We start from the raw sequence: 14530 nt of genomic DNA, 5'->3' as shown, positions 1-14530 counted from the left end.
CACATAAAGCAGACAGATTCAGCTGTCATGTAAATTGATCGGTTGTGGTTTAGGAAAATTTTCTAAAATTGCCTGATGAGCTGGGTGTCCGAAATTTAACGTGGACAGGCTTTAGTACTGCGATGCTCATTTATGCTGAGTAGGCTTTAAGGGCTGACCGTTTGCTTTTTTTGCGGCATCTCACCATCAAAGTCAGCAGAACCAGCTGGTTGAGTGTCAACGGGAACAGCCCCCCAAACTTTGCAGAAGCCGATCGATCGGAGGATTTCAATATCTCAACAGTCTGATATCAACAGATAGCGAAATTGGGATCGACATGGAATGATAGATATATATGCTGTTATTTTCATTTGAAATACTTTTGGTGACAAATGTATGGTCTATAAATGACATATTTCGTACCATATTTCGTGATGACAAACATACTCAAAATTTAAAAAAAATCACCAATAAATTTTTTTTTGCCCCCTCAATATTTTTGGAAAGTTAGTGACATAAAAGGTGACAATTTAATATTTGTATCGGCTTTACTGAGATAAAATAATGTACCGGAAAAAGTAACCGTTGGTGTTAGTGTAGGTTGCTGTGTATTTGTTCATAGAAATGGTTCATAGACGATTTGAAATATGTTCCTTGTGATTGTGTATGACTACGATGTTGAGTGAACCCCCCAAAATAATCCACACTGACATACTTACTGAGGGCAACGAAAACGGAAAACATTCACCTTTCTTTAACACGACTCAATAAAAATTTACAGCTGAATTAAAATAAGTCCAGCCACATTTGTTGTGGAAAGCAGCACGTGGAATAATAATCTTTTTTTTCTCTCTCTACTATTCCCACTCTCAATACACCAACAGCTGGCAAACACGTTGAGCGCGTCACACATTCCATTCCTAGTGGAAAACGGATTCTGCGAAATCAACAACCAGACAGACAGAATAGCAGAAGGGAAAAAAAGCCCTCAAGTTTAATTGCAGCATTTTCCGACACCCGAGAGCGTGACTGTGGGCGGCCACAACGGACGTGAAATTGATTTCATTTGTACAGTGTCGAGTTTCTTATTTTTTTTCGATTCGGTGAACATTTGGTCAATTGTGTTCGGTTTAGTACCTATTTTTTGTTGTTGGTAGGTTTGAAAAATTATCGTTATAAATAGATACGAACGAATTGCGGCGAGGATTAAGATGGTCGTTAAGTTCATTCATAAGACAAGGACGTGGTAATACATAAAACTCGAAAGCAAGCAAAGAAATTTTGCGTACTGTAAAAAAAAAATCCTCGAATTGCTGTTTAACGTTTTTGTTTTGCTCCAAGCACGCACACGTCAAGACTGAAAAGTGTACGACTATAATTCGGACAGGGAGCGTGCAACCGAGAGAGCCCTTCGGTTGTACGAGGACCTCGTATATATTCAGCTTCATTGTTCAATTTGGGGTATTAAAAAGGAAATGGTCAACAATTGGTTAATGCTGATTATGGAAAAGCTACCATGGACTATTTTATACATCTTTTTAATTGTTTTATATTGTATAGTGCTGTTTGTATGACTTTCTATTGTCTGATTTTGGACGACTCAATTTCAGGATGTTACATTTCTTCGAAAGAAAAATTGAGAAAGTTCAATAAAGTTAAAAACATGAAACGGATTTCGAAAAAAATGATCTGAAAAAAGAACATGATAATGATATTAATTAAACAAATAAGTGTTTGATTGTTTTCTCTATTTCGAAACGGATTTTGGTTCCACGCGGAAGACTTTGTCGATCAATATCGGTTGCCATTCTGGAAAAGCTTGACCAAGTCAGTTGTGTTAAATACACGAAAAAAATGAACTCTTCAAGACTTTGTCTGACAAAATTTCTTTGAGAGCATCCATTAATAACGTAACACTTAGAGGGGAGAGGGGGGGCTGCCCGAAGTGTGACAATCCATACGATAATTTTTAATTAATCATACAAAAAGAGGGGGGAGGTGGGTTGAGAAGGCAAATTTTTGCGTTACGTAACTAATGGATCTTCCCTTTTCACTGGCTTTTGGCACAGCTAAAACTTTCAAGATGCAGTGAAAACAATTCAATATTAGGAACTATTGTGGCAGAAAGTTTGATGCAAGTTAAAAATGATTAATGATTCTCTTAAGCATCAAATGAATTTGGATCACTAATCGAGAATCCTTATTAATTCGATTGTTAGGCTACGGGTTGACAAAAATCAGATTTAGTTTCAGATTTGTGGACGCCTTGAATAATCAAAGCACTTGAATAATCAAACTAATCAAACCAATCAAACATGTTTGAGAGTAAGCAGCAAAGATATTTAAAATTCGGCCTTGATAAAGGTTGTATGTTAGATTTTTAATTTAGTTAATGGGATAAAATAGGATTGATATTGGTCTATAGTCAGAATGACACTCGAAAAACAACAATCGAAACTCTCTACGCGAGCCTTGCTTGTCCTTCGCCATAAATAAAGCAATACGTCCGGAGGGTAATATAGAGAATAGCTCCCGCTTGTACTATTGCAGCCGTCATGAGCTTTACATGATCAGATCGCTTAGAAAGAAGAGCACCCAGGGGACATCAACTGCTACGCGAAAGCTACAATGGTATCTGCACAATCAGTTGACCATGCATAGGCCCCCTCATTCTACTCGCGGCTCGTGTGCTACTTGTGGCGAGCTTAGTGTTCACTGCAACGCAGTGGTCTGTCTCTATTGCAAGCGTTTTTGCTCTACACGCCACCAACGCTGCAATGTCGACATAATATGGTGAGCCGATATCATCATTGTGTGGGACATTCCGGAGCATCCTCTCACCGAGGGCGTACGATGTCAAATCTTAATGAGTGGCATTTCATTACCATCTTTATCAAATTGCCAACATGTAGAGAATACATGTTCCACCAAATCTACGACACCTTTGAATTTCGGATAGTCGGGAGATTGTGCAAAAACGATTGTGTGTGAATATTTTTCAAGCAATCATTTTCGATTACATTAAACCACCATGATTCCTGTTCACTCAACACACATTTGTCGACACATTTGTAATTAAAATTTGAATCTCCACTGTCGTTGATTGCGTTTTTACCATCACGCCACAGATTACATTTTAGTGTAGGCAAGTTTAATTTCAATTTAATTCTCCACATGAGACGGACCCTTGTTATACTATTTACTGTAACACTATCTTCCAGACATGTTATCATTACATTAATACACATCTTTGGAGGTATCCATCTTAATCAATAATCCCCTAAGAGTGAGATATAAAATAATTTTCCGCTTACCAACCTACGAGGTTTGTCAGGTTTATGTCATCATAAAAGCATTACCTACTTATTATTGTCTGACAGCTAGATGTTGTGGGAACTCGTGGATTTGAATGCCATCGACGGAAATTAGTAAATTTCAATACATTTTTCCAGTTATTTTTTTACACAGTGTACATTTTTTGAGACTAACTCTCTGATAAGTACCTAATGATGACTAGCAATAACAGTTATATTTTTGGAACACAATGGCCAATTTGGCCAATTTTGAATAGGAAACAGTGGGATCGCATTTTCAAAAAAGTGGCTTGCTTAGTGGAATGTCTTTACTTGTCATAAGACTAAGCATATGCGGTATTTCGAAAAAATTCGTTTCAGGTGGTTCGAAACGAAATTCCGCGGAATTTCGCGGAATTTTAGCATGGCGAAATCGCATTTCATGATTTCGTTTCGTTTCGTAAAATTACAAAAATTTCGCTAGAAAAAACTAGCTTCTAACGAAATTTAACGGAATTCCGCGGAATTTCGAAACAAATTTAAACTTAAACCATTATTTATATTATCAAAAAATTTGGCTGCGCCGCTAAGCCAAATCGTTAAGCTGTTTTCAAAACTTTAGGTTATACATTTTTTTCTATTAACGCTTACTACATAACCCCATTATTAGTCGACAAATACGTATGTAGTTTTCTTCTATAAAACGTCTTCAGTGTTTCCAAGTTTCAAATTTATATTTTGTGATATTTTTTACTATTTGTACAATATGAATGCGGAATCGATCGTGTTGCTGCTGGTCATGGGACGGCATAGATCATGATGCCGATGCCGATCACGCCAGCTAGTGTGGGAGAACGCGAAGTGATAAAACTAATGCTTGCAGCGAAGAGCACAGAATTATTTAGTGCGGGATCAATCGTATTGTAGAAGCTTATTAAACGAAGCACATTGAATTGTGTTAGATTGATTTAAAACACAGTTTTCGTCTTCATGATTTAAAAATAACTTTGTTTACAATAAATATTCAGTCGCTTACCTAGGGGCTTCACATGAATTACCTTCTCTACTAACCAACGATTCCTTTCCCGTAGCGCTCACGGAGATGCAGAGCATTCCTCGGTATTTTGTAACAGCGGTTCTCAACCTGGGGTACATGTACCCCTGAGAGTACTTTCGTCGGGCCCAGGGGGTCCCTCGGACGAAATGCTTAATGCGGATGAATAACAGTTTTAATCCAAACTTATTGATAAAGTTTTGTATTTTTTATTTCTAAACTTTGTCTTGTACATAATAGGGTAAAAGATGTATTTTGGACCACCCTTACGGGGGCTCTTATTTTGGACCACCAAGAGGAATTTGCACTTAGTGGTCCTTCGAACTGTTGGTCCAAAATACCACCCTTATCCTATGCATGGCGATCAGTAAATCATGGCCTATTGAATCCTGTCCTTCACAACCAGTACAATGGATGAAGAGATGTGGGATAAAAGATCAAAAGGGCAAAACCTCGAATAAACAAATTTTAAAAATCTTCTATGCAATCTACCGGGTCAAAACAGAATGTTGAATAATATGTTAAGAATATGATTCTAGACTCTACAGATTCGAAAGACTCCATTTGAAAGACATGAACACTTTTTCCCGAAAAGCCCAGTTGCTTCGTTGCAAGAGAATTGGAAGCATCCTTCTTCGCTTCTCGGAAGCCTCCCTGCAAGCAGCTCGGAAGCCTCCTTTCATTTTAAGATGTTCAAAAACTTTCTTTCAAGAGACCCGGAAGCCAAGCTTTTTTTTCTAGAAATTTCCTTTTATTTCTGCTTCTTTTAAAAGCCTCGGATCTTTTCAAGGCGCTCGGAAGGGATTTTTGAACAGGATCGACTGCCTCATTTTAAAAGGCTCGGAAGCCTACTCAAGAGGGTTGGAAGCCTCCTTTATAGAGGTCCGGAAATCTTCTTTAAGCCTTTTTTCTTTAAGGCTTTTTTCTTTAAACTTTCTTTTTTTTTCTTTTCTCCTTCTTTTAAAAGGCTCGGAAAGCTCTTTTCAAAAGGCTCGGAAGGCCTCTTTCTAGAGCCTCGAAGCCCTCCTTTAAAAGGGTCGGAATTCTTCTTTCAAGATGCTTGGAACCGTAGTCTCGAAAGCATCAGAAGCCTCCTTTCAAGAGGCTCGGAAGCCTCCTTTCAAGAGGCTCGGAAGCCTCCTTTCAAGAGGCTCGGAAGCCTCCTTTCAAGAGGCTCGGAAGCCTCCTTTCCAGAGGCTCGGAAGCCTCCTTTCAAGAGGCTCGGAAGCCTCCTTTCAAGAGGCTCGGAAGCCTCCTTTCAAGAGGCTCGGAAGCCTCCTTTCAAGAGGCTCGGAAGCCTCCTTTCAAGAGGCTCGGAAGCCTCCTTTCAAGAGGCTCAGAAGCCTCCTTTCAAGAGGCTCAGAAGCCTCCTTTCAAGAGGCTCGGAAGCCTCCTTTCAAGAGGCTCAGGAAGCCTCCTTTCAAGAGACTCAGAAGCCTCCTTTTAAGAGGCTCAGGAAGCCTCCTTTTAAGAGGCTCAGGAAGCCTCCTTTGAGAGGCTCAGGCCTCCTTTCAAGAGGCTCAGGAAGCCTCCTTTCAAGAGGCTTGGAAGCCTCCTTTCATGAGGCTCAGAAGCCTCCTTTGAATAGGCTTGGAAGCCTTCTTTGAAGAGGCTTGGAAGCCTCCTTTCAAGACGCTTGGAAGCCTCCTTTCAGGAGTCTTAAAAGCCTCCTTTCAAGAGTCTTAGAAGCCTCCGTTCAAGATACTCAGAAGCCTCCTTTCAAGAGGCTCGGAAGCCTCCTTTCAAGAGGCTCGGAAGCCTCCTTTCAAGAGGCTCGGAAGCCTCCTTTCAAGAGGCTCGGAAGCCTCCTTTCAAGAGGCTCGGAAGCCTCCTTTCAAGAGGCTCGGAAGCCTTCAATAGTCGAAACATTTCCTACAGTCAGTCCCATGTAAGAACTTAATTTTAATCGGTAAGTTTAAAAAATTAAAAATTTCAGAAACATTTATGGAGAGCCATATATTCCGTTAGATTTCAGGTCCATTTTTGATATACTTGAAGAGCTACGACTATTTTCATTTACAGCAAAAAAAAATCATAGGGGGTATCTCAATTAATGCAAAAGATCGAAGGGTACATCTCAAGAAAATGGTTGAGAACCGCTGTTTTAAAACAATGAGTGTTAAACTAATTTTCCTCTCCTAATCCTAAATTGACTGGACGTGGCCAGCTTCGTTATTGGTCATGATTTGGAAACTCCGAAGCAAGTATACAATAAGAATAACATTTTTGTATCCCAAGAATATTATTTAATTGGTGAGCTGTGCATTAGGGTGGTGGCTCAAATTAGTATGGGAAAAACTTTTTTCATTTTTTTTTTTTTTGATGGGCCGCCCTTTTATTTGGTTCTATTTGATGTCCTGATGCTCTGGACAAAATTTCAGCCAAATCGGTCAACGTTTGGGCAGTGCTCAACTCGTTGGAAGTTTATATGCAAAAATGTATGCAGAAACATCCCAAAACAATGAATTGCAGTTGGACGGCACAACTTACGATGAAGAACTATGATACTCACTCAGATCTTGAAGAATTTAATACAGAATGCTATGCAGAAAACCGCGAGAAGATCAGAGTTTGCCCGGCTAAGTTATTAGCATTTCTCTGAAGTGGGGTTTGAGCAAATTTCGTTTCTTTTACCTTTGAAAAGAAATAAATTCACCCCTACAACACTCCAGTAAAATGCTAATATCTTTGCCTAAAAAACTCTAATCTTCTCGCGGTTTTCAGCAGTACATTTTGTATTCAATTCTACAAGAACTGAATGAGTATCATGGTTCTTGATCGTAAATTGTACCGTCTAACTGCAAATCACTGTTTTTGGATATTTCTGCATACATTTTTCCATATAAACTTCCAACGAGTTTAGCACCGCCAAAACGTTGACCGATTTGGCTGAAATTTTGTCCAGAGCATCAGGGCATCAAATAGAACCGGCGGCCTATCAAAAATTTGAAAAAGTGTTTTTTGAGCCACCCTACTGTGCATATTTGCTGTTTTTCGGACAATCATGATTAGATGTGTACAGTTAATCAAGCTAAGCTCTTGTTTGACTATTTCCACAATATGTAAGGAACATTGAAGATATGTGGACATTTCTAGATTTTCGCATGGAATTTGCAAAAAATCCAGGACGGGTTGAAATATCATTAAAATTGCTGAAAGTTCTTTACTTATGATTGCTTTTAGCTCATACTGACTAAAACAGCTGTTCTCATATGCCAAGGACACACAGACAATAGCTCAGTTCGCCGAGCTGATTGTACATAAGACTATGGGTCTGTGAAATTCAATCTGAAGTACATATCTTTGAGCGTTTTAGAAAGGTGCACAGCATTCTTCTAGTGAGCAAATGTAAGCTATATATGTGTAGACGAATAATAAGAAGGAATAAGTTTTGGCTGTTACGCACTTTTCAAATATCAATTCTCTATCTGTGTATGCGCCTGACAAATGTCGATACATAATTGAGTATCCCACTATATAAAAAAGTAAATTTAAGCATTCATTTTCTAATTTTGAATTAGCTCAATACTATAAAACCACGCTGACAAGACAATATGAAGTATGCTTCAGCATAATTACATTATTCTTGAGTGAACCAAGGTTTTGAACGAAATTTGAATCCGTATATGAAAAATCCCACAATTTCTATATTTTTTTATACTTTCTGATATGAAAGTGGCATAAATGCTGGGTTATTGCCTTATCACCAATGGTATATGCGGCGAGAATGCGGTGATTTATCACAGACTGCCTCTTCTGTTATTATAATAGACTTCAAAAAAGTGAAATCCGAATTGAGTACATAATGTGAAACCAATTAAATCAAAAATTCCGCGGAAAAAAAATTGAAATTTCGTTTCGTTTCGAAAAATTTCGAATCAAATGAACCTTGATTTCGTTTCGTTTCGAAGTTTCGAAAGTAAATCCATATTTCGTTTCGTTTCGATCCGAATCAACATAGACATTTTAAATTTCGTTTCGTTTCGTTTCGTTAGGAAAAAGTGTGTTATCGCATACACTTACATAAGACGACATACTATTGCGTTTAATCCCCCACAAAGTTTTACTGATCTCACAGTATATGCCTATATATTAGTATATACAGATAGTTTTCGCGATCCCGACTGCTCGTGAGCACCCAAAACATTCGCGTAATCGTGAGAAATATTTTGTTTTTGAAAATCACAGGTTGTGTTAATCAAATATGTTCTTACCATGCCGGTTTGTTAGGGAGGAATGATAGCGGATCATTTTCATTGCTTATTAATATCTCCCATCTCATAGATCATATTGCTTATTAAAGTGGATCTAGATTACCGATCCCCAATGGCTAACACAATATCCACAATGTCATATCGAAGAAATGCAAATGTATTCTCTGTCTCTAGCAGCAACGAGAGTCTTACATATTAACAATCCTTCCCTTCCTATATGATCGTAAGGACGTGAGCGACGCTGTTATTGACTGACAATGTGTGAGTTTCTAAAATTTGAACTTTGAGAGTGGATAACTAACCAGAGTTTTTGTGGGTTTTAAGTAATTTACCTTTAGCGTGTGATCATACATTAACACCTTAGCGTCGGTGAACAGCAACCCATGACTCGGCCTCTTCTTGTCAGATCTCTGTGGTGTGCATTCGCACCCACGGAGAGCTGCTGTCATCGTATTTCGTGCTCAAATCCCAAAAACATCGCATATGTAAAAACATATGGGGGAAAAATCCAAACTCCCGAGGTGTGAGGAAAATCTTTAAGAAAATCATGATGCGCGTCTTAGAAACCGCTGTAAATTGGTTGGTTTGGAAACTCACAAAGCGCGTCTGAAAGACTGCTGGAAAACAGTTTGAAACACATACCGCCATCGGGGGTGACAATGGGTCTGGGGGGTGAGAATGGGTCATCGCTTTCACTGGCAGCCTGGAGGTCGAAGAGCAAAATCGTTCAAAAATGTCTCTTATATTTTAGCCTTCTTGCCCTCAGATACATTCAATATATGAACCGGTGCCAGCAAAAGTAGTACATAAACCATTTTTGTCAATTTTGAGTTTTTCACACCAACGGCTTCTATTTGCAAAGATCTAGCAAGGGAATAACGAAAAAGTGATTTTTGGCAACTAAATCTGGAGATATGCACATTTTATTTTCTGGTATACATCACAATGGCCATTTCGTTGCCAGAAAAAGTGGTACATGTACAGTTCCACCCACTAAAATCAGCTTAATTAAAAGAAAATTCAGCAACATGACTGTTTTCACAACAGATTTTAATCCTATTTTGAATTTCAAGATAGTTTACTGCCGTTTAGAATTACTTTAAAAATGTACCACTTTTACTGTCAACGTTTTTCGGTTTTTGTTTCCTTTTGTTCCCATTAATAGTGGTACATGTGCAATTTGTTCTAATAAGCTTGAAATTTGCCATAAAGTTCACTTATTTTTCACTACTATCTTTAGGCACATCTGTCATAACATGTTGGTACAGTTTAGTTGCAAAAAATTTCAAATATGAATTTATTATTCGATGTTTTTGGGAAAATGCATCTCTTGAAAAATGTACTCAATGTACATGTACCACTTTCGCTGGCACCGGTTCATATTCTACAAGGTTTCTAAGTAGTTGAAACAGTGACCCATTCTCACCCCCATTTGACGACGGTAGCATGAAACGTAGCTTATGATTGCCTTTGGTCCCGTCTTTCCTCATCTGCAAAATAGTCCAGATGGTTAGCGAGGCAGTCTAGATGCGCAAAGTGTGGAAGGTCCGGGTTCAACAACCCGTCTTTGACCGATTTTTTTTGTGAGGTTGCTGAGGTTGTCGAAGTATACATAGGGATGAATCGATACTAGTAAATACGAGTAAATACTCGATACTTATGATTCGATACCAAGTAATTTTGGAATCGATACTTTGATATCCGAGACCAAGTAAGTATCGAATTGAAGTACTTGAATCAATCGAAACACTCGTATTTTCTTCGAAATAAGCCTTTAAATTTTAGTATTTAAATCAAATAAAAATACCAAGTACATATTCATTTTCTGAAAGTCTCAAAAGTTAACTAAGCTTTATTTGATAATTTTTTTATGATTCATTTAAAATTAAGGATCATAAATGTGGCCTATCCTCAATCCTAAAGTATCCAGACGTCTCGAATTTTGCGGGACAGTCCCGAATTCAGTCTACTTGTTCCGCAATACAAGCGTGTCGGAAAACGTTCTGAATTCCATGATGAATCTGTGAATCTAGGAATCATAGGAATCGTAGGAATCTAAAAGCATTTAAATAACCGTAAGGGTCTAGAGAATGTTTTGATGTACGGAATCAAAAATGTAAAAATATTCTAAAAAGTTCAGGTTATAACTATAATCTGAGTATTAAGGCTCTGAGTCACTTCGTGGATCTGAAAATCAGGATATCAGAAAACGTGTAAAATCTAGGACATCCATAGATCTGTAAAGATCTAAAAGAATTATAAAATGATGAAAACGCCTGAAGCATATGAGGATTGAAAATAAAAACAACTTCACCGTCTTCATACAATGGTTTTCCAGACTGAACACTTACATAAGATTAAGGAGACCGGAAATACCCAATAGATCAGTGAAAAATGTTTTGCTTGTCGAATAATTTCCACGACTGAAGCGGAAATCGAACCCTCAACTCATAATGCACAACATACACACACACATACTAAATGTACCATGCTCTCAGACGACCTGGCCACGTGATCAAGATTGTAAAACATTACTTTCAAAAATATTAAGAAAATTGATGATGATGATGATGATGATGATGATAATACATCCAACATAAATAATGAATATGTTCTTGACAGTGAAAAAACAAACGTTTTTGAATTTTACTTCAAATATATAAGTACTCATATGATACGAGTAGGTAACGATACTTTTAATTCGATGTTTGATGGTATCGATACTTTAATACGATACTACTTTAAAGTAAAAGTATAGATACCTCAGTGGTATCGTTTCATCCCTAAGTATACAGCATTTCACTCTTCGATGGGAGTGTAAAATTAGATTCAATGTAGACACAAACACATAATCAGTTTTTATTTTCTCGTAACCGGAGACCTAATGTTGTCCTAGTGTTGAGTGGGACTTTAAACAAATTTGACCCGACTGATCGAACGTCTGTCCACCAAGGAGGTGTGGCTCCAACAGCGTCTGTTCTGGCATCCAGCGGTTGAGTATGAAATGCTATTCCCCGGAAGCTATACCTAAGATGGCAGCCCAATCCCGGTGGATAGGGAACCTTGGGCCAACAACCTACTGTTCCCGAAACATCAATTTGTTCGAGAATCCGATAATGAAAGAATACGGACTGACTTTACGGCGACGACTCTTAGCGCGAAACAACGGGCACGAATAGGAACATGGAACGTTTTAACCCTAGCCCAGCAGGGTAAATTGGCACAACTTGCCAATGAGGTACGCCGCATGAAGCTTGAGATCCTGGGACTGAGTGAAGTCCGTTGGTCAAACTTTGGAGAACACAGAACGCCGTCGGGACAAGTTCTGCTATACTCTGGTTTACGAGGTGAACACGCTCCCCGGCATCGCGGAGTTGGCTTCCTACTAAGCGCTCAGGCACACTCTGCGCTTATGAAGAGGGAACCTTTAAGTGAAAGGATAAACGTTTGCCAGATTTAGAACACGGGTCCGAAACCTTACTATAATCCTGTGAGGGTGAGATATATTAGGAGTTGGGCAATCCACTTTTAGAGTGCATTGATGACAGATATGCAAATATCGTATAACGGTTTGGTTGCAAACACTAACTAGCAAACAGTAAGCCATGACTTTGCCTCTTCCCTCGTGGGACAACGAACGGAGTCGCACGCACGATTAGACAGCACACCCCGTGATAGCTCGTTCGGCAGAGCAAGGCCGCACATTTGGCGATCCTGCCAGGTTGTTTCTGGTTGGAAATAATTGTTTTGTTAGTATCCTGTGGGCGTGATTGGGACATTTTTTCATCGGTTTCGACTTGTAATGTCGAAGACGCTCTGGAAGATCGTCGGATTGATAAATTTGCTCATCGGTTTCGACTTGTAGTGTCGAAGACGCTCTTGAAGAGCGTCGGATTGAATGATTTGCACATCGGTTTCAACTTGTGATATCGAAGACGCTATGGAAGATCGTCGGATTGATGAATTTGCTCATCGGTTTCGACTTGTGATGTCGAAGACGCTCTGGAAGAGCGTCGGATTAAATGATTTGCACATCGGTTTCGACTTGTGATGTCGAAGACGCTCTGGAAGAGCGTCGGATTGAATGATTTGCACATCGGTTTCGGCTTGTGATGTCGAAGACGTTCTGGAAGAGCGTCGGATTAATAAATCTGCACATCGGTTTTGACTTGTGATGTCGAAGTCGCTCTGGAAGAGTGTCGAATTGAATGATTTGCACATCGGTGTCGAATACGCTCTGTAAAAGCGTCGGATTGAATAATTTGTCTAACGGATTCGACTTGTGATGGCGAAGACGCTGTGGGAAGCGTCGAAATGAATGATTTGCTCATCGGTTTGGACTTGTAGTGTCGAAGACGCTCTGGAAGAGCGTCGGATAAAATGATTTGGTTTCGACTTCTGATGACGACCGATGCTGCCGATCTGCAAGACAAAGAGAACTTCTACAATCAACTCAATGCCGTCGTAGATAGAATTCCGAAGGGTGATATCAAGATCTGTTTGGGCGACTTCAATGAGAAGATCGGATCCGACAACTCGAACCATGAGCGCATTATGGGACGCCATGGTCTCGGAGAAATGAGCGAAAACGGAGAGCTGTTCGCAGAATTTTGTGGTAATAACGACATGGTGATCGGGGGATCGCTCTTCCCTCATCGACCGGTTTACAAGGTCACGTGGGTCTCCCGTGTCGGCTTTACAGAAAATCAAATCGACCACATCTGCATCAGCCGAAAATGGAAACGGAGCCATCTTGATGTACGGAATAAACGTAGTGCCGATATCGCGTCTGATCATCACCTCCTCATCGGCGAAATACGCCTGCGCATTGCGCGGATTCGTCGGCAGGAGGAAAGAGTTGGACGACGATTCAACACACGCCGACTGGAAGATGCCACGGTGAAACGGTCCTTCGTTGAAGAACTGGAGACGCGTGCTGCAGATATTCCGGAAGGTGGCAGCGTGGAAGACCAATGGCCCGCCATCAAGAACGCCTTCATCGCCACCAGCGAGAACAATCTGGGTGAACTGCGCACCCAGAGAAAACAATGGATCACCGATGAGACCTGGAGGAAGATAGAGGAGCGAAGAGAAGCCAAAGCCGCGATAGAGCGATCGAAAACCAGAGGAGCCAAAGTCTTAGCCCGTCAACGATACGCGGCTCTTGAGAAGGAAGTAAAACGCTCATGTCGACGGGACAAGCGAACGTGGGCAGACTCACTGGCCGACGAAGGAGAGAGAGCCGCCGCTACCGGGGACATTCGCCTCCTCTACGATATCTCACGACGCTTAAGCGGGGCGAAGATGAATGCAACGATGCCTGCAAAAGACGCGAATGATCAGTTATTGACCGACCCAACTGACCAGTTGAAACGCTGGTTCGAGCACTTCGAACAACTTTTTCAAGTGCCAGCCAGGCCATCACCACCTCGGCATGATCTGCCTAGGATCCGACGTATAACACGCGTCAATACCGAAGCTCCATCACTGCTAGAGATTCAAACAGTCATCCAAAGCATGAAATCGAATAAAGCCCCAGGGGTCGACCACATATCAGCCAAGATGCTCAAAGCTGACCCCATGACATCCGCTCAACTACTGCATCGTTTATTTCGAAATATCTGGGACACCGCAACTTTCCCGGTTGACTGGATGCAAGGTATCTTAGTGAAGGTGCCCAAAAAGGGTGACCTGACTGTATGCGATAACTGGCGAGGCATTATGTTACTGTGTACCGTTCTCAAAGTTCTGTGCAAAATTATCCTAGCCCGGATTCAGGAGAAGATCGATGCGACTCTCCGGCGGCAGCAAGCCGGATTCCGTGCCGGAAGATCCTGTGTGGACCATATTGTCACGCTCCGCATCATTCTGGAGCAGGTCAACGAATTCCAAGAGTCCCTTTACTTGGTATTCATTGACTACGAAAAAGCTTTCGACCGTCTCAATCACGAGAATATGTGGGGCGCCCTGAGACGCAAGGGGGTTCCTGA

General features: G+C 40.4%; 1 protein-coding gene across 1 annotated transcript in view; it reads left to right on the top strand.

Moving 5' to 3' along the window:
* Positions 1–1216, top strand: part of LOC134211567 (uncharacterized) — a 722476-nt gene extending 721260 nt beyond the window's left edge. The window contains exon 16 of the mRNA XM_062688552.1: positions 864–1216. Within this exon, the coding sequence (XP_062544536.1) occupies positions 864–879 (16 nt within the window). The 3' untranslated portion in view covers positions 880–1216. The remainder of the gene's footprint in view (positions 1–863) is intronic.
* The last annotated feature ends 13314 nt before the right edge of the window (positions 1217–14530 follow it).

Source organism: Armigeres subalbatus, chromosome 2 (assembly GCF_024139115.2).
Source record: "Armigeres subalbatus isolate Guangzhou_Male chromosome 2, GZ_Asu_2, whole genome shotgun sequence".
NCBI classification, from domain to species: Eukaryota; Metazoa; Arthropoda; class Insecta; order Diptera; family Culicidae; genus Armigeres; species Armigeres subalbatus.
The sequence above is the reverse complement of the archived record's forward strand: the minus strand, read 5'-3'. Positions and strand labels throughout refer to the sequence as shown.